A 24,004-nucleotide genomic window follows, 5' to 3' on the forward strand; every position below is an offset into this window, starting at 1 on the left:
TGCAGACACAAGATATTGAATATATTGCTAGTCAATCTCTTGTGGCATTACACACAAGTTGGAGAACAATGATCCCTGTTGGGTTTGTATTCCTGTTCCTCTCTCTTTCGATTGCTCCTTCTTCCTTAACTCTGTTTTCTTGTCCTTCCTTCTTTCCTTCCTTTTGGGTGGGAGATGCTGAGTGGTGTGGCAGGGAAAGAAGCCACCAAAGGCTTTAAGAGTGCATTTGAATGAGGCTTCAGGTAAAATGTGGCCTTCAGTGGCTCCTTTCCCAATCACTCATGCTTCTTCGCCACCCTCTTGCTCCCACTGTGTCCCGTACCCATTCTTCTCCCCACCCCTCACTATCCCAACTTCTTTCCCTTTGAACTGTGTTAAAAAACCCTGAAACCCCCCCCCCCCAAAACCTTTTCCCCTCTATCTACTACCCCTAATCACTGGCCACAAGAGTGGATGGCCATGTCAGAGGCCCGCTTACCCTCAACCTTTCCCCTCCTCCCTTCCTATCAATTTCCCGAGAGTCCAAACCTTTTATTTATTGGCGTCTCTCCCTCTCTTATAGGAGTTAAAAGTAATTAGCGTTTCCCCTTGCTAACGGTCAATAAAACACAAGGTAATTAGTTGGCTTCAAAGTTCAATTTTCAAAATACACTTTGAATTAAGGAAGTCACTTTCCCCATCTTTCTTTCTTCTCGTCCTCACTGCAATACATTTTGAAGTTTATTTAACATAAAACAAAAGCTACGACAGACGAGTAATCAAAACACTCATTTTGTCTCCTCACGGTCTTACGTACAGAACCACTTTTTAAAAATATACCTCAATGTGTCCTTGTTGTTCAAAATTATTTGAAGAAACACTAAGCAGCAGAAAATTCTTAAAGTTAAAGAAAAATATATTCCATCAGTACAACCAACTGAATGGTATTAATGTATTTTAGGAAATCGGGTACACTGCACACTTTCAGACTGCACGATCCATACTCGGCTCAGAATCACGGGCCTGGGCAAAGAGATCAAAGCCAAACCCAGTCTTTTGGAAATCAATTCAATGGATAAAATTAATCTAGTTATTGTGAAGTATGTTTCTTTTTGTTTGAACCTTGGTTTTAAAAAAAATTGTAAGATCATGGATTAGTTGGTTTTTAGAATACTTGTTTTCTGTCTTTACTGATATAATCATCAGTAAAAGATTTATAATCGTGTATATGAATTAAATGTAGAAGTTTGTAATCATCAACTGTATGCAATAACTTGAATTATATGTATGTAACCCTCTTTCTTATATGCTTATAAGTCTGTGAGTAAGCTGTAACCAAGACAACCTGGGGTGAGAAATAGAATTGCTAGAGTCGAATAGTGAGGTTGTGGGTGAAAGTTGGATATTAGCCAACAGTAAGGAGGAGATGGAGTACAGCTAGCCTGGGAACCAAGGTTTGGTGCAGTTACCACTGTATTGGAATGTCAGAACATCCGCAGTAAATTATAACAAAGGTCACCAGCAAGGGCCGTATCTCTACCTATAGAGACATATTCCTTTTGTAATGCTAGAACTACCCGAAATATGAGTCTTGATGGTCAAAAACAGATGATGTAAGAGTGTCATAAGACTAAAAACCTGCGTAATCCAGGGTGCTACGAACGTGGCATATTTATGATTGGATTTTGGGTTTGGGTGTCAGCCAGCGATTGGTTCAGGAGGACTTCATATGTTTTGAATGCGAATAAGGGTATAAGAAGGGGGTCTTAACAGCCACAAAAAGTAGATGATTTCAGGAAGAATCAAGGAGGCATCCAGGAGACAGACACACACACAAAGGATGCAGTCTGCTCACAGTTGCGCTTCTACCCAGAGGATAACGGGGTAATACAAGTCCCAATTATTCTCTAAACTGCTGCTTGAATACTGTAATATATTAAGTCATGACTGTGCGGAATAAAGTTACATCACTGTCCCCAATACGGGTCAACCTCGAATCATTTGGAACCAGGGTCACTCTGGGATCTTATATGGTGGATTATTATTTTTTTACCATTCTTGGGATGTGGGTGTGACTGGCAAGGCTGGCATCTGTTGCCCATCACTAGCTGCCCTTGGAAAGATGGTGGCGGGCTTTCTTCTTGAACTGCTGCAGTCCATGTGGTGAAGGTACTCCCAACAATGCTGGTACGTGGGGAGTTCCAAGATTTTGACCCAGTGATTATGAAGGAATGCCAATATATGTCCAAGTCAGGACGGTATGGGAGTCACGTTATTCCCATCTGAAGGGCACCACACCGTAGGAAGGATATATTGGCTTTGGATGGAGTGCAGCGTCGATTTACTAGAGTGATACCTGGACTCCAAGGGTTAAATTACGAGGAGAGATTACACAAATTAGGATTGTATACCCGGAAATTTAGAAGATTAAGGGGTGATTTGATCAAATTTTCCAAGAAATTAAGGGGAACTGATAGGGTAGAGAGAAAGTATTTCCGCTGGTTGGGCTATCTAGGACTAGGGGACATAGCCTAAAAAATTAGAGCGAGGCCTTTCAGGAGTGAAGTTAGGAAACACTTCTACTCGCAAAGGGTAGAAGTTTGGAACTCTCTTCCGCAAATGGCAGTTGATGCTAGGTCAATTGTTAATTTTAAATCAGAGTAATAATATCTTTGGTTAACAAAAATCTAAGAGATATGGGGCAAAGGCAGTTATATGGAGTTAGGTCACATCAGCCCTGATCTTGTTGAATGGCAGAAAAGGCTCGAGAGGCTAAATGGCCTACTCCTGTTCTTATGTTCTGGCTGCCCTTATCCTTTTAGGTGGTGGAGGTTATGGTTTTGGACGTGCTAAAGAAGCTTCAGCGAGTTGCTGCAGTCCATCTTGTAGATAGTACACACTGCAGCCACGGCAAGCCGGTGGTGAGAGGGGTGGATGAGGGGATAATCAAGTGGACTGCTTCATCTTAGATGGTGTTGAGCTAGTTTTGTTGCAGCTGCACCCATCCAGGCAATGAGAGAATTCCATCACACTCCTGACTTGTGCCTTGGAGAGGCTTTGGAAATCAGGAGGTGGTGAGCCACCTGCTGTAGAATAGCCACCCTCTGCCCTGCTCTATTAGCCATGTCATTTATGTGGCTGGTCCAGTTCAGTTTCTGGGCAATGGTGACCTGCAGGATGCTAATGGTGGGGGACTTGGCGATGGCAATGCCGCTGAATGTCATGAAGGTAGCTAGTCTCCCTCTTTTTGGAAATTGTCATTGACTGGCACTTGTGCTCGGCAAATTTTACTTGCCACTTATAATGCCAAGCCTGCATTTTTGCCCAGGTCTGGTTGCATGTGGACATGGATTGCTTCATTATGTGAGGAATTGCAAATGGAGCCAAACACTAAGTAATTATCAGTGAACAACCCCACTTCTGACCTTATAATGGAGGGAATGTCATTGTTGAAGCAGCTGAAGATAGTTAGGCTTAGGACAGTGCCCGGAGAAACTCCTGCAGCGATGTCCTGGGGCGGAGATGATTGGCAACGATCTTTGTGCCAGGTATGACTAGGGCTGCCAACTCTGGTTGGATGCATTCTTGTCGACCTGCTGTCTCCAACTTCCTAGTCAAACAGCCTTTTTGCCCTCATCTCCAATATTTTTCTAACTAATAAATGGAAGTATTCAAAATAATTGTTTTTTAATGTTATGATTTTTCTGCCAGATTACTTGCAGCAGTGTCCAGAAAATTCTTTAATTCCTAGAGACTCCCAAAAAATCATAGAAGCTTGGTAACCTAGGCGTGACTCCAGCCATTGGAGTTCCCCCTCAGATCTCCATTGATTTTAACTTCACTAGTGCTCTTTGGTGCCACTCTTGGTCGATTTTTTTTTTTTTTAAATTATTCATTTTTATGGGATGTGGGCATCGCTGGCAAGGCCAGCATTTATTGCCCATCCCTAATTGCCCTGGAGGTGGTGGTGAGCCGCCTTCTTGAACCACTGCAGTCAGTGTGGTAAAAGTACTCCCAGCGCTGTTAGGGAGGGAGTTCCAGGATTTTGACCCAGCGACAATGAAGGATCGGTGATTTACTTCTAAGTCAGGATGGTGGGTGACTTGGAAGGGAACTTGGAGGTGGTGGTGTTCCCATGCGTCTGCTGCCCTTGTTGTCCTAGGCGGAAGAGGTCACGGGTTCGGGAGGTGCTGCCAAAGAAGCCTTGGCGAGTTGCTGCAGTGCATCTTGTAGATGATAACACACTGCAGCCACGGTACGCTAGTGGTGGAGGGAGTGGATGTGTAAGGTGGTAGAGGGGGTGCCAACAAGAGGGCTGCTTTGTCCTGGATGGTGTCGAGCTTCTTGAGTGTTGTTGGAGCTGCACTCATCCAGGCAAATGGAGAGTATTCCATCACACTCCTTACTTGTGCCTTGTAGATGGTGGAAAGGCTTTGGGGAGTCAGGAGGTGAGGAACTCGCTGCAGAATACCTAGCCCGACATGCTCTTGTTGCCACCAGTATGTGTGGCTGGTCCAGTTAAGTTTCTGGTCAATGGTGACCCACAGGATGTTGATGGTGGGGGGTTCGGTGATGGTAATGCCATTGAATGTCTTGGGGCGGTATTTAGATTCTCGCTTGGTGGAGATAGTCATTGCCTAGCACGAATGTTACCTGCCACTCATCAGCCCAATCCTGAACGTTGTCTCGGTCTTAATGAAGCAGTCCATGCCTGCATGCAACATGTGAGGAGTTGTGAATGGCACTGAACACTGTGCAGTAATCAGCAAACATCCCCATTTCTGACCTTATGTTGGAGGGTAGGTCATTGATGAAGCAGCTGAAGATGGTTGGGTCAAGGACACTGCCCTGACGAACTCCTGCAGCGATGTCCTGGGGCTGTGATGATTGACCTTCAATTAACACAACCATCTTCCTTTGTGCTAGCTATGACTCCAGCCAGTGGAGAGTTTTCCCCTCGATTCCCATTGACTTCAGTTTTTCTAGGGCTCCTTGATGCCACACTCGGTCAAATGCTGCCTTGATGTCAAGGGCAGTCATTCTTACCTCACCTCTGGAATTCAGCTCCTTTGTCCATGCTTGGGCCAAGGCTGTAATGAAGTCAGCAGCCGAGTGGTCTTGGCAGGACCCAAATGAGCATCAGTTAGCAGGTTATTGGTGAGTAAGTGCTGCTTGATAGCACGGTCGATGACAATTTCCATCACTTTGCTGATGATTGAGAGTAGACTGATGGGGCGGTAATTGGCCGGGTTGAATTTGTCCTGCTTTTTGTGGACAGGACATACCTGGGCAGTTTTCCACATTGTCGGATATACGCCAGTATTGTAGCTGTACTGGAACAGCTTGGCTAGAGGCGCGGCTAGTTCTGGAACACAAGTCTTCAGCACGACAGCCAGGATGTTGTCAGAGCCCATAGCCTTTGCTGTATCCAGTGCGCTCAGCCGTTTCTTGATATCACGTGGAGTGAATTGAATTGGCTGAAGACTGGCTTCTGTGGTGGTGGGGACCTCAGGAGGAGGCCGATATGGATCATCCACTTGGCACTTCTGGCTGAAGATGGTTGCAAACGTTTCAGCCTTGTCCCTTCACCATCATTGAGGATGGGGATATTAATGGAGCCTCCTCCTCCCGTTAGTTGTTTAATGGTCCACCACCATTCATAACTGGATGTGGCAGGACTGCAGAGCTTTGATCTGATCTGTTGATTGTGGGATCGCTTAGCCCTGTCTATACCATGCTGCTTCCTCTTTTTAGCATGCATGTAGTCCTGCGTTGCAGCTTCCCCAGGTTGGCGCCTCCTTTTTAGGTACACCTGGTGCTGCTCCTGGCATGCTCTTTTACACTCCTTATTAAACCAGGGTTGGTCCCCTGGCTTGATGCTGATGGTAGAGTGAGGGTTATCCCGGGCCATGAGGTTACAGAATGATGCCTTGATGTCAACAGCAGTCACTCTCACTTCACCTCTGGAATTCAGCTCGTGTCAATGTTGGAACCAAGGCTGTAATGAAGACTGGAGCGGAGTGAGCCTGGCGGAACCTAAACTGAGCATCGACGAGCAGGTTATTGGTGAGCAAGAGCTGCTTGCTAGCACGGTTAATGACTTCTTCCATCACTCTGCTGATAAATGGGAATTGGCTGATAGGGTTGTAAGTGGCCGGGTTGGATTTGTCCTGGTTTTTGTGGGTAGGATATACCTGGACAGTTTTCCACGTTGTCAGGTGGATGCATGATAGATCTTTTCTAGTGGCTGCAGTTGGGATGATACAGTTGTCTTCAGCAAACAGGAATAGAAGCCCTGGCTAAATACTAACATTTGCCAAGAAGTGCATGTGTGGATATTGGCTAAGAACGGGCTCAGGCTTGGCTGTATTGTCCTTCACAGTAAAACAGCCTGCCTATACTAGACTCATGAAAACTCCTTCTGTGCTAAACCACAATTGAATACAGACAAACTCACTTTATTGCAATGGTGAATAAAACAGGGATTTCTATAAAAGAGAAGCTACACAAAAATCAAGGCTGGCCTGGTGCATAACAACCTTTATTTGCATCTTTGAAAAGCTGAACACAATAGCATGTTAGAAACTCATGAAAAATGCTCACTTCTAGTGAGGTTTTTTTTATGCTGCAACAAATTGAGATTTATTTCTTGTTCAGATCAGAAGTCATTAACCTCCACACTTTCCTTCCAGTGCATAAAATTCAAATGTTCACCATCTTTTGTATTGATGAATCAACACAAAATGCATAGTGCAGAATCTACCCCTCTAACTTTGGAAATTGCCAGTTCTGGTACATCTTCATTTACATCCTCTACAGCCACTGTTTGAGTCATTCCCAGAAGAAATTATTTCTACGTCAGTCATCTCTGTGCAAGTCATCTCTGTGCAAATGTCAAGGTCATCATCCATCAAAAATATCAAGCTCCGTCTCACACAAACAACCGGCAATCACTTAATCAACCTCCTCATTGTGTTTCTCACTAGAAACCAGACTGCAATTTCTAAAGCAGTTACCAATACAGCTGTGAGTCACTGCAGTCCAAGCTCTCCTGAATAGTGCATAGCATCCAACATGCTATCGTTTTTCATAACCTGTGAAATATCAATTTCCTCATGCAATCTAAAACAGATAACAACTTGCGCTGGATTTGCTTATTGTGGTGTCGCTCCATGCTATGAATGACACCTTGGTCCAGGACAAGATGATGGAAGTAGTGTTGTTAGGTGGTAAAAATTGGCCCCTGCTTGTGAAAGATTAAGAGCCACAGCATGGCAAGTGGTATTATCAATCCAAAAAAAACACACCTTCTCGCACCACCATCATCCTGGCATTGAAAGATCACAGCCACTGTATGAAAATTGCTCGAGTCATCCAAGCATTAGTGTTGCTTTCATAATCAGCTGGAAAAGTTACCACATTTTTAAAACAACAAGGGTTCTTGCTTTTCCCCAAATCAAGAGAGAGGGTTCACCTCGTCCCATTGCCCATTTGGTAAGCGTACAACAATAATGCAAGGTGTTCTTTTCTCATTTTGCTACCGCTCACCTTCTCTCCTTCGTTTGCATAGGTTTGATCAGGATGGGCATAATAGAAAAGCCTAGACTTGTCGCAAGTGTAAATGCAGTCGGGTGGATACTGTGCTAACAAACCTGGACATGCATCAGGGTTTGTCGCTGTCTGCTTTATCACCGCATTTTGTAAACAAGGTTGTGTCTCATTTTCCAGTGGCACAGGAATCACTTCTGATGCTGCAAAGCTTTCTGCACCAAGTTCTTTGACAAGTTCATTCACTTCAGCTTTCAAATGGCAACTGCCAAGCAAGACCTTGAGTACTTTTGTGATTAAACTACCTAAACAGCACTTCAATATTATTCATCTTAATTTCAAGCTTGCTATCCTAGTTCTCATTTTTTTTCTATCCTCCAAGAATAAAATATCACAAGAGCAAAAGAGGAAATTTCAAGGAAAATGCTTGTATTGATTTCAGCTCAGCTCATTTGGTAGCAGGACCTCAGTTTAACATTTTATCCAAAAGACAGCACCTCCAACAATGCAGAACTCCTCCAAGACAGCTCTGAAATGTCAGCCTAGATGTATGCTGAAATGAGATTTGAACCCACATCCTTGTAAATCAGAGGTAAGAATTCTACCACTTTGCCTTGCTGATCCTAAACTGGTAAAATCAAAATTGCCTTTTCATCATCGCTCTTCTGATTTTGAGGCTATGCTCACGTTAGAGAATCTATGTGAAACATTGATGTTGATCTTATTTATACGCTTTAGGATCTTTAATACTTCCGTAAGACCATTCCACAGCTTTCTCTTCCAGTGTTAACAAATCAAATCAACTTTTATTGTCATTGTTAGTGCACAAGTGCAGTACAACGAAATGTAGGCTTGCGGCTCCCGAGAGTGTACATTTAGATTAAGACATTTAAACATTCAACATACATTTGGCTTGTAATACATTAACATAACCATAATAAAGTGCATTGGCAGATGTGCAGGCTTTAGAGTTTATTTGTGGAGTTCAGTAGGATGACAGCCCTGGGAAAGAAGCTGTTCCTAAATCTGGTCGTACGGGTGCAAATGCATCTGTAGCGTCTCCCAGATGGCAGGACGGCGAACAGACTGTGGCTGGGGTTGGTGGGGTCTTTGATGATGGACCGTGACCTCCGTAAACAGCGTTTCTGGTATATGTGCTCTATGGTCGGTAGCCGGGTGCCGGTAATGCGTTGGGCAGTTTTGACTACCCGCTGCAGGGCTTCCCAGCGTCTACAATCTCAACTCCTAACTCAGGGCCAAATCACAGCTACCAATTAATTTGCCCTTCACTGTATCCACTTCCAATACCTAGAGTAGAGGAAGCTTTATTCTGCATTCAGTAACCAACCTGGGTGCATCCATCACAAGATCACAATTCGGCACAAAATTTCAACAGAGACAAAATTTAAGCGACAGTTTTCTCGATTGCTCAAGTTCAGTTAGTCTTCATGGAAGGCAAATGGCATGTTGGCCTTTATTGCAAGAGAGGTTGGAGTACAAGAGTAAGGAAGTCTTGCTACAATTGTATAGGGCTTTGGCGAGACCACACCTGGAGTACGGTGCACAGTTTTGGTCTCCTTATCTAAAGAAAGGATATACTTGCCTCAGAGGTGGGGCAACAAAGGTTCACTAGATTGATCCCTGGGATGAGAGGGTTGTCCTATGAGGAGAGATTGGGCCTATACTCGCTAGAGTTTAGAAGAATGAGAAGTGATCGCATTGAAACATAAGATTCTGAGGAGGATTGACAGGTTAGATGCTGAGAAGTTGTTACCCCTGGCAGCAAAGTCTAGAACTAGGGGAGGGGGTCATAGTCTCAGGATAAGGGGTCGGCCATTTAAGACTGAGGTGAGGAGGAATTTCTTCACTCAGAGGGTTGTGAGTTTTTGGAATTCTCTACCCCAAAGTGCTGTGGATGCTGAGTTGTTCAGTATATTCAAGGCTGAAATAGATAGATTTTTAGACTCTAGGGGAATCAAGGGATATGGGGATCAGGCAGGAAAGTGGAGTTGAAGATCAGCCATCATTTTATTGACTGGTGAAGCAGGCGCGAGAGGCCTTATGGCCTACTCCTGCTCCTAATTCTTATGTTATGTTCTCTCTGGTTAAATGCATTCATTTCAGGACCTCTCTCAACACTGTGTCAACTATATGTCAGCAACTGTTCCTGGCTGGTTTAATGGCATAATTTTTTTTAATGTAATTACAGAAATATTGCAATCACAACAAAAACAATACTCCAAATAGTTCTGGCAATTACAATTATATCTAATTCCAAAGTTTTAATACCAGAATTTGTATTTTTAAAAATTGCATTATATTTAGAAAGGCTTGTCTCTTTCTTCCTAAAAGCATTAACGTCAACTAAAACAAGACTGTCACTCATTTAGGATGCCGTTATTTTTCAATTACATACATCAGTGGATGAGACAATGCTGCTGTCAACATACTAAATATTACTCCATAGTACTTGTACAACTCAAATTAACCAGAACCACGTATTCAAAGTTCATATCCAATGCGTTGACTGTAGAATTCGTAATGCGGAGCTGATCAGTCACATCCACAAAAATCAGTAAGTCCAGAAAAACTAACAGAATGAGAAACGTTTGTTCCCAATCTTGTAACACAGCCAACAATCGCCCCAAGTCGAAGATTCTGAGGAGGATTGACAGGGTAGATGCGGAGAAGTTGTTTCCCCTGGCTGCAGAGTCTAGAACTAGGGGAGGGGGATGTCAGAGTCTCAGGATAAGGAGTCGGCCATTTAAGACTGAGATGAGGAACAATGTCTTCACTCAGAGGGTCTTAGTGTCTCTTAGGTGATATTATGGGCCTATTTACAACAACGTAATAATGACATCAACCTTTGCATCGTGTGTGTGTGTGTGCGCGCGCGCGCGTCTTGACCAGAACCCCCTATGTCAAAACAGCCCGCTCGGTTAAGTTTTATGCACGTCGATGTATATATTATTATAGAATATATATATACACAGCAAAAATACGCACCATCGAAATTCAGGAAGCGCGTAGCAGTTACAATCTAACCACAGGGGCACTACGACCTGAAGCACTGTTATGATTACGTGATTAATTCAAAACAACGGCGTTCTTTTGTGTGGGAAGAACAAAAAAAAGAAAAATCGGCAGTCTAACGCATATACACCGAGAAAAACAAAGCCGGAGGAGAAACAAGAGCACCGCGAAGCCTTCGTTTGTAAAAGGACCCGTTTTACACATTGAGAATAGGAGCCGCTACACTCTGCATTTATTTCGCCCCTTTTGGAACAGCTGCTGAAAACAATACAAAAGCGCAGAGGCGATGCCGAGAGGAGGCGGTGCATGTGCAGGTGCAGCTACTCACGATGTACTCCCGGACCTGGCTGTGAAAGTTTTGCTCTCTGATTGTCACATCGTCAGCGTCCATCCTTCATTGAAACTTAACATGTGCAACCACAACAGAGGGGAAAAAAAGGTGATAGGAAATAGCCGCATCAACGTATATAACCGACCGCGATGCAATAAGGAGACGGAGATAAGCCGAGAGGAGCGGCAGCAGCACAATATTTCAAACAGTGGCGCAACACCATCACCACATCCCCCGTCACTCTTCCTTCATCACTGCGCGACCGCAGTCCCGCCCAGTAACAAGACCCCTCATAGGCTGGCATTAACCCGAATCCACGGGATCTCTTTCCATCCCATCCGCCGATAGGTTGGACGCAGCATCGAGCTCGCCGAGAGAGGGAGTAGGCGGGGTCAGTGAAAAAAAACAGACCGCGGGTAAAATTGACGTGCGCAAGAACCAATGGTGGCGGAGACTGGGTTCCCAAGCAGCCAATCGGGGTGCGGTACTGGGAGGAGGCGGGATTAGTTGGAGATTGACTCTCGGTAGACGACGGTTTTTATTCAAAATGCACATGGCGGCTGTGTCGTGTGTGATAAACACCGACTCCGGTTTAAGTCATATTCGGCGCCGTGTTATTTTAACAGCGTTTCCTATGTTTTATTAACAGCAAATAAAATATTTATATTGGTATATAAGGTTTTTTTTTGTTGTGGATCAATAATGAAGAGGAAAAGTCAGCGACGCGGCCCCGGGACATTGAAGCAGTTTAAAGTGGACGTGGAGAAGTTTGTGGAAACGGCGACGCCGGCCAAACCGCCCCAGCCCCAGGATCCTGGCCCCGGGGCAAGGAGGAAGAAAAGTCGGAAGGAGACGAGGAAGGAGCAGAGAATGCTGAAGAAACGCAGGATGAGAGATTATTACCAGAGGAAGCACCTGAACCACAGCCCCGAGAGGGAGGAGGAGAATGGTGGCGACAACGACGTGAAACCCCAACCAACGCAAAGGAAAGCTGGCGAGATGGAAGGTAAACGGACCCGGGATCATAGTAATCATAGGAAACATAGAAGATAGGAGTAGGCCATTCGGCCCCTCGAGCCTGCTCCGCCATTCAATAAGATCATGGCTGATCATCCAAATTCAGTCCCCTGTCCCTGCCTTCTCCACATATCCCTTGATCCCTTTAACCTTAAGAAATATATCCAACTCCTCTTGAATATATAGGAACAGGAGGAGGTCATTCAGCCCATCCAGCCTGTTCCGCCATTCAATGCGTTCATGGCTAATCTGCGATCGAATTCCATCTTATCTGCCTTTGCCCCATATCCCTTAATTTTAAATCTGAGATTGACAGATTTTTTTATTAACAATTGATCTAATATCAGTTGCCATTTGCGGATGACAGTTCCAAACTTCTACCCCCCCTTTGCGTGTCAAAGTGTTTCCTAATTTCACTCCTGTAAGGCCTGGCTCTAATTTTTAGGCTATGTCCCCCAGTCCGAGACTCCCCAACCAGTGGAAGTAATTTCTCTCTATTTGCCCCTAATATCTTGCAAACTTTGAACAAGTCACACCTTAACCTTCTAAATTCCAGGGAATACAATCCTCGGAGAGAGGAAGGAGGTGGTCACGGCGGCGGCAACAACGGTGGCGGCAACAACGGTGGCGGCAACAACGGCAGCACCGCCCGTCAGGGAAGCCAGGAGGATATCCCAAGCCAAAGACAAGAGCAAACAAGCCCGGAGAATAGGCTTGCTGAAAGCTAATGAGGAAGAGGAGAGAGAAATCAAGAGGCTGGAGAGAGCGCTGGGACTCAACAAGCGCAAAAATAAAACGGCCATCCCGCAGGCCTTTGCCCGGGATGGCCTGGATTATATTCTCGGGATGGTTGAACCTGGCGCTGCCGCTTCCATGTCGGGGTTGTATGAGAGTGACGATGAGATGAGCGCAGTGGATGAGGAGTTCATGAATCAAGAAGCTGGCAGTGACCTGGGTCAGTCTGAGGATCCAGAGGGCTCAGGAGAGGAATCAGACCCTTCAGAATCTGAGCAAGAGAGTGAGGAGGATGGTGTGATGGAAGTGGAAGCATCTCACAACGAGGACATGGATAAATCCAGTGACGACGATGATGGACAGAATTCCCAGCCAGACCAACCAACATTTGGAAACGCAAGGGTATATCTATACAATTATTGTAATGCATTTACAGAAGAGAAAGACTTGTGAACGTAGTTGCCTATCTCCGAAAAAAAATTGTGAAGCATTTCACCCGTTAATCCTGTAAATCTGAACAGGTTTAAACTTCTGGAGAAGTTTGTTTTCTTCATGTTTCTTTCAAGAATCTCATCACCTCATCCCAAGTCCAGTGCTAACTTCTTCCTGAGCTGTCCTCCCACCCATTTTCCCTCAGCTTCTGTGCTGAGCAACTCCTCATCCTTGAATGATTTTTGACCAACACCTCAATTTCCCCAAGTCCCCTCTAATTTGATATTCTTCCTCAGGCTCACCCTTCATACTTATTTCCCTCAATCATATACTTGGCCCATCCCCTTGATCTTGTCATTCTTTGCAAATTTTTGTGTCTGAGGTCTCGATGACTGGCAAAACTATCTGACAATTTCCTTTTCTATCCCATTCTTTCTTCCCTGCCCCTCCTCCCCATTCCTATTATCTTCACCAGCCACCCTTGCTCCCTCATTGTAACTCTCAGCTTCCCTGCCTTTGATCCTCTTTGACCTTTCTACCACTGTTGAATTGCCTAACTGCTGCCTGTGGTATAGCCCCAACCAGTGCTTTATCAAGACGCGATGGGTGCATGGACCATTTATGGTCATCTGGCCTAATCATCAATTCCCTGATCTGGCTAGACCACATTGTGCCTTCCTTTTCTCAGCCAAAACCACCTATTATTTCACCATCATCCAAGATTCTATAAGGTAAAGACAATCATCGGGTCCCCTTCTCAACTACCAGCCATCTCTTTAAATCTCTCTGTCCCCACTCCCTCTATGCTCACTTCAAACTTGAGCTCAAGAATTTATTCACATCGAAGATCAAGACCATCTTCACAGCTACCTCCACCTCTTGTTTTTCTCTCATCTCTTACCCACTCCAATCCTGCACCTTTCCCTTTTGTAGTTTCTCCCCTATCTCCATGGCTGCGAATTGCTAATCTCATCTCATCCAAGCCCTACTACTTGTTCCCTCGATCCTTTTCTTGCTCAAAACCCTTTCCTAACTCCCAAACTAGCTGGCAACCACCACCCCCCCCCCCCCCCCCCAAAATTGTTTTCTGCACCCCTCTCCATTTAAAAAAACACACACTTGACTCATCCATCCTTCTAATTATCATTTCCAACCTCCCTTTTACAAGGTCCCTGAATGTGTTGTCTCATCCTAGCTCCATGCCTATCTCATCTTAAACCCTGTTTAAATGCCTCCAATCAGGATTCCGCTCCTTTCTGAGCACTGAAACATCCCTCACCAAAGCCCTAAATGACATCTGTAACTATGACAATGGTGCTTTCGCCCTTCCTTGTCCTCAAACTATCTGTATCTGACATGGCTATTATGCCATCCTCCCTAATGCATCCTCTCTGTTGTTCATCTCTGGCAGCCCTTGCATGCTTCTATTTCTACTTAATCTGAATGCATCCAGTGCAACTCCCCTGCATTGTAACCTCGAGAGCACCACCCCCTCATCCCAAGTATCTCTCCAGTGCCCTCCTTTTATCTGCATATTTCTCCTTGGAGATACCCTCCATAAGCATGGGGTTAGTTTCCATATGAATGCTGATGACACGCTACAATACTTCACCATTTCCCTTGACCCCTCGGCTACATCCTTAGAATTGTAGAATCTTGCAGCATAGAAGGAGGTTGTGCGGCCCACAGTGCCTGTGCCGGTTCTTTGAAAGAGCTGTCCAATTTGGTCCAACACCCCAGCTTTTTCCCCCATAACCCTGCAAATTAGTCCTCTTCAAGTACATGTCCAATTGCCTTTTGAAAGTTCCAATGGAATCTTCTTCCACCATTCTTTCAGGTAGTGCATCCCAGATCATAACCCTCCTTGTGAAGACATTTCTCCTCATTTCCCCTCTAATTCTTTTGCCAATTATTTTAAATCTATGACCTCTGGTTACTGACCCACTTGTAAGAGGAAACAGGTTTTCCCTACTTGCTCTATCAAAACCCCTCAATTTTAAATGCCTCTATTCGGTCTCCCCTTAAACTTCTCTGCTCTAAGGAGAACAATCCCAGCATCTCTAATTTCTCCACATAACTGAAGCCCCTCATCCCTGGTAAATCTCTTCTGTACCCTCTCCAAGGCCTTGACATCCTTCCTAAAGTGTGGTGCCCAGAATCGGACAAAATACTCCGGCTGAAGCCCAACCAGTGATTTGTAAAGGTTTAGCGTGACCTTGTTTTTGTATTCAGTGCCCTTATTTACAAAGCCAAGTATTCCATACGCTTTCTTAGCCCCTTTCTCAACTTGCCCTACCACCTTCAAAGATTTGTGAATATGCACCTCAGGTCCCTCTGCTTTTGCATTCCCCTCCCCTCAAAATAATACCATTTAGATTATACTGCCTCTTCATGTTGTTTCTCCCAAAGTGCATCGCTTCACACTTATCCGCATTAAATTGCATCTACCATGTGTCTTCCCATTTCACCAGTCTGTCTGTCTTCCTGAAATCTGCCTATCCTGCTCACTATTTACTACCTTGCCGAGTTTTGTATCATGTGCAAACTTTGAATTTCTATTCCCTATGCCCAAGTTCAGGTCACCTGTATTCAGCAAAAAAAGCAACGGTCCTAATACCGACCCCTAGGGGACCCCACTGCATACTTCCCTCCAGTCAGAAAAACTCCCGTTCACCACTACTCACTGCCTCCTATCCCTTAGCCAATTACATTCCAAGTTACCACCGTCCCTTTCAAACCATGTACTTCTATTATGTGGTACTTTATCAAATGCCTTTTGAAAGTCCATATATACAACACTTACTGCACTACCTTCATCAACCCTCTCTTCATCAAAGAACTCAATCAGGGTTGTCGGACACAGTTTGCCTTTAACAAACCCGTGCTGGCTGTTCCTTGTTAACCCATGTTTCTCCAAGTGAGAATTAATTTTGTCCTTGACAATGGTCTCTAGTAGTTTTCCTACCACTGATGTTGGACTGACTGGCCTATAGTTACTAGGTTTATCCCTCTCCCCTTTTTTGAACAGGGATGTAACATTTGCAATCCTCCAGTCCTCTGGCACCACTCCAATATCCAAGGAGGTTTGAAAGATTGTGGTCAGAGCTTCTGCTATATCCACCCCAGCAACCTAGTATCCATCCTGACTGGACCAGGTGAATTGTTAACTTTGAGTGATGCCAACCTATTTAGCACCTCCTTTCTATTTGGCCTGCCATTGCTCATTTACTGTTTTTTTTCGGCTTATCTTTCCAGTCCACTTGTGCAACATCCATTGTCAAATCATTGAAATTGGCTCTCTTCCAGTTGGTTATTTTCACCTTTGCTTTTCTTTTTCACTCTCAGTAACTACTTTATGCCTAATTATATTATAATCACTATTACCCAGATGTTCTCCCACTGAAACGCACTCCAATTGCCCTATTTAATTCCCTAGAACTAGATCCAGCACTGCTTCCTTCCATGTTGGGCTAGAAACATACTGATTAAGAAAGTTCTCCTGTACACATTTTAGGAATTTTTCACCCTCTTTACCCTTTACACTGTTAGATGTCAGATTGTCTTATGAATCCTGGATGAGTTAGAATTTCTTCCAGCTTAACATCAGGAGTACAAAGCCCTACCACAGACTCCACTCCCTTGATATGCTCTTTGGCCACTTTCTAAGGTATAACCAGACTTTTCATAATGTTGACATATTTGATCCCGAGCTAATATTTAAATCTGACAACATATCTATCACCAAGATCGCTTGGTTTTACCAACACAACATTGCCCGCCTCCATTCCAACTCAGTCCATCCACTGCTGAAACCCTTATCCACATGCCTGTCACTTCCAGACTTGAGTACTCCATTGCTGTCCTTGTTGGTTTCCCATCTTCCTCTGTTTGCAAACTCTTTGTCCAGAACTCTGCCCTGAATGTCCTGTCATAGAACCATAACATTTTCCAGCACAGAAGACAGCCATTCAGCCGATCATGTCTGTGCTGACTTTTTGCTGAAGCAATTCAAAACTAATCCCACGGCTCTTCCCCATAGCCCTGCATCTTCCTCTGCTGAAAATATTGATACAATTTCCTTTAAAAAAAATGCAATGGTCTTTGCCTCAACCACACCCTGCAGCAAAGCATGCTCCAACAACCTACTATGTAAAGATAAAAGAAAAATACTGCGGATGCTGGAAATCTGAAATAAAAACAGAAGATGCTGGAAATACTCAGCAGGTCAGGCAGCATCTGTGGAGAGAGAAGCGGTTCATGTTTCAGCTCGATGACCCTTCGTCGACCTGAAAAGTTAACTCTGTTTCTCTCTCCCCAGAAGCTGTCTGACCTGAGTACAGGAAACTTTGTATTATCCGGAGGCTAACTGTCCGGAATGCTCGAGCCACCGGCAAAAATCAGGAGCTGTTTCATTAGGTTTTTTTTCTTCTCATGGTTTTTTTTTTCAACAGTCAGGCTCTGCAAAGTCTCTGAAGCTGTTGCTAAGCTACAGAGACGCTTCCAAGGTACGGGCCGACTGTTTAGAAGCTGTTGCTAAGCAACAGTGTTTGTTGTCGGATACGGAGATGAAAAGCTCCGTATGCTTCAACATTAACGCTGGTGTGTCCGGCAGTTTTGAGGGAACGGCAACAGCTCGGTCCCGTCGGTGCCGGATAGCACACAGTTTCCTGCATTTGCAGCATTTTCTGATTCTATGTGAAGATATTTCCCCTAAATCCTCTTCTCACTGAGTGGTGCTTTAAAATTGATGACCCTTTACCATGGATTACCCAACCAACTTTTTATTTTATAAAAACCCTTCATAATTTTAAAAACTTCTAATTAAATTGCTCTTGGCCTTCTCTGCTCCAGTGAAAATAGTCCCATTATCTCAAGAGACACCATGATCTGATTCTAGAAGATACTAAAACCGGTGTTGGGAGATTCCCTCAGGCAGCCAGTCAGCTTTATAAAGCCATCCATAGCCTTGCCCCACCTAACCTCTAAGTTACCCCAGGTCTATAACCTCAGCAAGATCCTCCAGGACTATAGCCCCGTCCAAATGCTCTGTACCACACATCCCTGACCTCCTATTAATTTGCCTCACAATTAGTGGGCAAAGCCTTCAATCACATCAGTTCTTAATGTTTTGTAAAGCTCCTTGGTGCATTTTTCTACATAATTTTAAGTCATGTCGGCAGTTGACAATATTTCTGATGTTTGGCTGAGATGCGCATAAATTCAGTAATGCCCATTTGTGATGATTATGTATCTTTGAGTGTCCTAACCAGTCCTGTGCTGGTAGTTATATTGTAATACCTGTCTGAGAGTGATAGCTTTAGAGTGCCAAGCACAGCCTACAAGACCCGAGTTATATTATACGCTGCTAGATACACCTGCCCGTTAAGAGAGAGCTCTGCAAATATACTTGCACCCAAGTTCAGAACTCCAATCCCCAGCAGTTTAAATGGCACTTCCTCATAACATTAAAATGACTTCGTACTAAGATCATGAAGTGACCTGGATAGCCAGTAGAGCACATGAGAACCATTTCAACATTTAATTCTGCTATATAGGTATCTAATTCAACATTCACTAGCCCTTAGAGAACTGGCTTTTAAAATTAACTTTTTGAATATAGGTTTCCTTCAGATTTATTCATTATAGAATAATTTGTCTTTTTTATATTTCAAAAATAGTTCCTGATAATACCCCAAAAACACTGTTCAATAGGTCTCACTTAGTATAACCTGTTCCATCATGTTGCATTAGGAGCAAACAACAAATGAGGGCACTGTTTCCAGGAAGTATATTCCTCCACAATTGCGTGAAATGGCTGAAACTGTGGATGCAAAGAAGAAGGAAGAACTTGCAAGACTAAAGAAGACTGTAAAAGGACTTCTGAATAGGTAGGAATATGAACATTTTCTACTGCTGCCATAATGAAAACTATATTGCTGTTGATTTTAGAGAACTTTACTTTCTTAAACATAGAAAAATAGGAGCAGGAGTAGGCCATTCAATATGATCATGGCTGATCCTCTATCTCCATACCATATTCCCGCTCTCTCCCCATACCCCTCCCTTGATGCCTTTTGTGTCTAGAAATCTATCTATCTCCTTCTTAAATATATTCAGTGAATTGGCCTCCACAGCCTTCCGTGGTAGAGAATTCCACAGGTTCACCACCGTCTGAGTGAAGAAATTTCTCCTCATCTCCGTTAAAACTTTGGAAGGAGAAAATGGTTCCTTATTTCTATGAGCCTGGACCATGGAACTGGTTCTGTCAGAAGGTCATCGACCTGAATCGTTAACCCCACCTTCCCATCTCCACAGATACTGCCTGACCTGCTGAGTGTTTCCAGCATTTTCTGTTTTTATTTGAGATTAAGTTGTGCTATTGTAAATATTTGAATTGTTACAATATTTGTGACAAATTTTGGAATAACCTTTTAAAGAGCAGTAACTTTATAACAAATTGGCTGATTTCAGTGTTTGAGCAGTTTTCAGGCTTGTTGTGATAGGGAAAAGGCTAATCTGGAAGAAAGTCCAGTGGTCCTTTCACCCAGAATGGTTTGATGTGCTAATCAAGCCAGAAGGACCATGTTTCCTTTGTGAATTACACCTTTTCTATTCAGTTCAGTTTGGAACATTGCCAGAGATGAGCAAACAAGACATTGTAAAATAGATTCGCAGTTGCAATTTTATGTCAGCATAGAATTTACTGTGATCTTTTAATTGGAGATTTGTGATACAAAAGAAGTAGTATTGTTTACTGCTGAAGGAAGAGAGTGCATAATTAAAGGTCTGATAGATGAATAGTGAGTCATTGTGCAAAACTTTGTGTTCTTTCACTTAGACTTGTGAATGAACTTAATTCAATTTGGAGATTGTAATTAAATCAAGCTTGTGTATGTTGGTATTTCCTTCTTCAGGACAGACTAGAAGCAAATTAAGTGTTCCAGTTAAATAGGTAAACTTGATCTGTGTTAGTCCTGAGGGTGAGATCTCTTTGGGCGCAAAAAATTCAGATACTGCAGCTACTCAATCATTACAGGAAACGCAGGGTAATGGTCGAAGGGTGTGTTTGTGACTGGAAGGCTGTTTCCAGTGGGGTTCTGCAGGGCTCAGTACTGGGTCCTTTGCTTTTTGTGATATATATCAATTATTTGGACTTGAATTGTTGGGACGCTCTTCACCTGAACCGTGCTGGGACCAGTGTTCTGGCGAATCGTATAACTAGGGCGGTAGAGAGGGCTTTAAACTAAATATTGGGGGCATGGGATCAAATTTGGGAAGATGTGGTAATTCAAAGATTAGAGACAAGGCAATAGAGAAAGGTATTAATATGGGAAATGATAAACAGACCGTGACAGGAAGGGATAGAGAGTACAAATCTAAGAGTAAATCAACAGATAAGGCTAAAGGTTACAAAAATAATAAAAGGACAAAACTAAAGGCAAAACAGATGAACTGATAGCGCAAATAGAAATAAATAAATATGATTTGATAGCCATTACAGAAACATGGCTGCAGGATGACATAGATTGAGACCTAAATATTGATGGGTACATGACATTTAGGAAGGTGGGAAAAGGTGGAGGGGTGGTTCTGTTAATTAATGATGGTATTAGCAAAATAGAGAGGGATTACCTAAGTTCAGGAAACCAGGATGTAGAAGCAGTTTGGGTAGAGATGAGAAATAATAAAGGTGAGAAGTCACTTGTGGGAGTGGTATACAGGCCCCCTAACAGTAACCACATGGTAGGATGGAGTATAAAGGAAGAAATAATGGGAGCTTGTCAGAAGGGTACGGCAATAATCATTGGGGATTTTAATCTGCATATAGACTGGAAAAATCAGATGGGCAAAGGTAGCATAGATGAGTTCCTGGAATGTTTTTGGGATAATTTCTTAGAACAGCACGTTCTGGAGCCAACCAGAGAGCAGGCTATACTAGACCTGGTATTGTGCAACGAGATAGGATTAATTAATGACCTCATAGTGAAGGCGCCTCTAGGTAGCAGCGATCATAATATGATTGAATTTTACATTCAGTTTGAGAGAGAGAAGAGTGGGTCCAAGACCAGTATTTTAAACTTAAATAAGGGCAATTATGAGGGCATGAAAGCAGAGCTAGCTAAAGTGAACTGGCAAATTAGGTTAAGGGATAGGTCAATAGAGTTGCAGTGGCAGACATTTAAGGGGATATTACAGAATATACACATTCCAATAAGAAAGAAAAATTCCAAGGGGAGGTCCCACCATCCGTGGTTAACTAAAAAAGTTAAAGATAGTACAGTATTAAACTTAAAGAAAAAGCATATAATTGCGCAAAGATGGGTGGGTGGCAGGTCAGAAGAATGGACAGAATATAAAAAACAACAAAGAATGACTAAAAGATTAACAAGAAGAGAAAAATTAGAGTACGAGAGAAAGCTAGCTCGAAATATAAAAACAGATAGTAAGAGTTTCTTTAGATATTTAAAAAAGAAAAGAGTTAACAAAGTGAGCGTTGGTCCTATAAAAAGTGAGTCTGGGGAATTAATAATGGAAAATAAGGAGATGGCAGTTGAATTGAACCGGTATTTTGCATCGGTCTTCACTATAGAGGATACAAGTAACATCCCAGAAATAGCTGTAAATGAGGAAATGGAAGGGAGAGAGGAACTCAAGCAAATTACAATCACCAGGGAAGTGGTACTGAGCAAATTGTTGGAGCTGCGGGCTGACAAGTCCCCGGGTCCTGATGGACTTCATCCTAGGGTCTTAAAAGAAGTTGCCAGTGAGATAGTTGATGCGTGCTTTTAATTTTCCAAAATTCCCTAGATTCGGGGAAGGTTCCATTTAGATTGGAAAATAGTGAATGTATTATTCAAAAAGGGAGGGGAACAGAAAGCAGGAAACTACAGGCCAGTTAGCTTAACATCTGTCATAGGGAAGATGTTAGAAGCTATTATTAAAGACGTTATAGCAGGGCATTTAGAAAAGTTCAAAGTAATCCGGCAGAGTCAACATGGTTTTGTGCAAGGGAAATCATGTTTAACCAATTTATTGGAGTTCTTTGAGGAAGTAACATGTGCTGTGGATAAAGGGGAACCAGTGGATGTACTGTACTTGGATTTCCAGAAGGCATTTGATAAGGTGCCACATCAAAGGTTATTGCGGAAAATAAAAGCTCATGGTGTAACATATTGGCATGGATAGAAGATTGGCTAGCTAACAGGAAACAGAGTAGGCATCACAGAAACCCCACAGTGCAGATAGAGGCCATTTCGGCCCATCGAGCCTGCACCGACCCATATCCCACCCGATCCCCGTAACCCCTACACCAACACATATCCCACCCTATCCCTGTAACCCCACGTATTTAATCCCCCTAACACTAAGGGTCAATTTTATCATAGCCAATCAACCTAACCCCCACATAAATGGGTCATTTTCTGATTGGCAAGATGTAACGAGTGGTATGCCACAGGGATCAGTGGAACTTTTTACAATTTATATAAATGACTTGGATGAAGGGACCGAAGGTATGGTTGCTAAATTTGCTGATGACACAAAGATAGGAAGGAAAGTAAATTGTGAAGAGGACATAAGGAAGCTACAAAGGGATATAGATAAGTTAAGTGAGTGGGCAAAGATCTGGCAAATGGAGTACAGGAAACTTTCGATTAACCGGCACCTAAATAACCGGAAATGTCGGTTAACCGGCAAAATTCAGGAGTAGGTTTTACTTCATATTTATTTGCCGCCTTCCATCTGTGCTGTGCAAGGGTGTGGCTGCAGCTGTTGCTAAGCTACAGAGACGCTTGAAACTTGTGTTCATTGTTCTACAGTTGCTAAGCAACAGGGTTTGTTGCTTTATACGGAGCTGTCAGCTCTCCCTATCTTTTACTATAGCGTTCGGTTATCCGGAATTTTTGATGAACCGGCACCATGTCGGTCCTGTCCGTGCCGGATAAAAAAAAGTTTCCTGTATAATGTGGGAAAATGTGAAGTTGTCCATTTTGGCAGGAAGAATAAAAAACAAGCATATTATCTAAATGGTGAGAGATTGCAGAGCTCTGAGATGCAGAGGGATCTGGGTGTCCTAGTGCATGAATCACAAAAGGTTAGTATGCAGGTACAGCAAGTAATTAGGAAAGCTAATAGAATGTTATCGTTTATTGCGAGGGGAATTGAATACAAAAGTAGGGAGGTTATGCTTCAGTTATACAGGGCATTGGTAAGACCACATCTGGAGTACTGTGTACAGTATTGGTCTCCTTATTTAAGGAAGGATGTAAATGCGCTGGAAGCAGTTCAGAGAAGGTTTACTAGACTAATACCTGGAATGGGCAGGTTGTGTGATGAGGAAAGGTTGGACAGGCTAGGCTTGTATCCGCTGGAGTTTAGAAGAATAAGAGGTGGACTTGATTGAAACATATACGATCCTGAGGGATCTGGACAGGGTGGATGTGGAGAGGATGTTTCCTCTTGTGAGAGAACCTAGAACTAGGGGTCACTGTTTAAAAATAAGGAGTTGCCCATTTAAGACAGAGATGAGGAGAAATTTTTTCTCAGAGGGTCGTGAGTCTTTGGAACACTCTTCCTTAGAGGGCGGTGGAAGCAGAGTCTTTGAATATTTTTAAGGCAGAGGTAGATAGATTCTTGGTAAGCAAGGGGGCGAAAAGTTATCGGGGGTAGGCGGGAATGTGGAGTAATCGGATCAGCCATGATCTTATTGAATGGCGGAGCAGGCTCGAAGGGCCGAGTAGCCTACTCCTGCTCCTAATTCGTATGTTCGAATGTAGGAAGTATGATTAAGAAGTTTGCAGATGATACAAAAATTGGCCGTGTGATTGATGATGAAGAAGAAAGCTGCAGACTGCAGGACAATATCAATGGACTGGTCAGGTGGGCAGAACAGTGGCAAATGGAATTCAATCTGGGGAAGTGTGAGGTAAT

The 24,004-nt window shown here is 43.4% G+C and overlaps 2 protein-coding genes across 4 annotated transcripts in view; one reads left to right on the forward strand and one right to left on the reverse strand.

Annotated features, from left to right (window-relative positions):
* lmbr1 (limb development membrane protein 1) overlaps positions 1 to 11,190 on the reverse strand; it is a 261,948-nt gene extending 250,758 nt beyond the window's left edge. The window contains exon 1 of one of the 3 annotated variants that reach the window (XM_085987540.1): positions 10,889 to 11,190. In XM_085987540.1, the coding sequence (XP_085843666.1) occupies positions 10,889 to 10,951 (63 nt within the window). In that variant the 5' untranslated portion in view covers positions 10,952 to 11,190. The remainder of the gene's footprint in view (positions 1 to 10,888) is intronic. The other 2 variants (XM_085987538.1, XM_085987539.1) reach the window with 2 other exon arrangements.
* A 222-nt stretch (positions 11,191 to 11,412) lies between these two features.
* nom1 (nucleolar protein with MIF4G domain 1) overlaps positions 11,413 to 24,004 on the forward strand; it is a 69,525-nt gene continuing 56,933 nt past the window's right edge. Inside the window, exons 1-3 of the mRNA XM_085987537.1 lie at positions 11,413 to 11,897; positions 12,465 to 13,045; positions 18,827 to 18,963. Of these exons, the coding sequence (XP_085843663.1) occupies positions 11,594 to 11,897; positions 12,465 to 13,045; positions 18,827 to 18,963 (1,022 nt within the window). The 5' untranslated portion in view covers positions 11,413 to 11,593. The remainder of the gene's footprint in view (positions 11,898 to 12,464; positions 13,046 to 18,826; positions 18,964 to 24,004) is intronic.

This window comes from Somniosus microcephalus, chromosome 5, assembly GCF_052327205.1.
Source record: "Somniosus microcephalus isolate GS21.2 chromosome 5, FLI_Smic_1.0, whole genome shotgun sequence".
In the NCBI taxonomy this organism is placed as follows: Eukaryota; Metazoa; Chordata; class Chondrichthyes; order Squaliformes; family Somniosidae; genus Somniosus; species Somniosus microcephalus.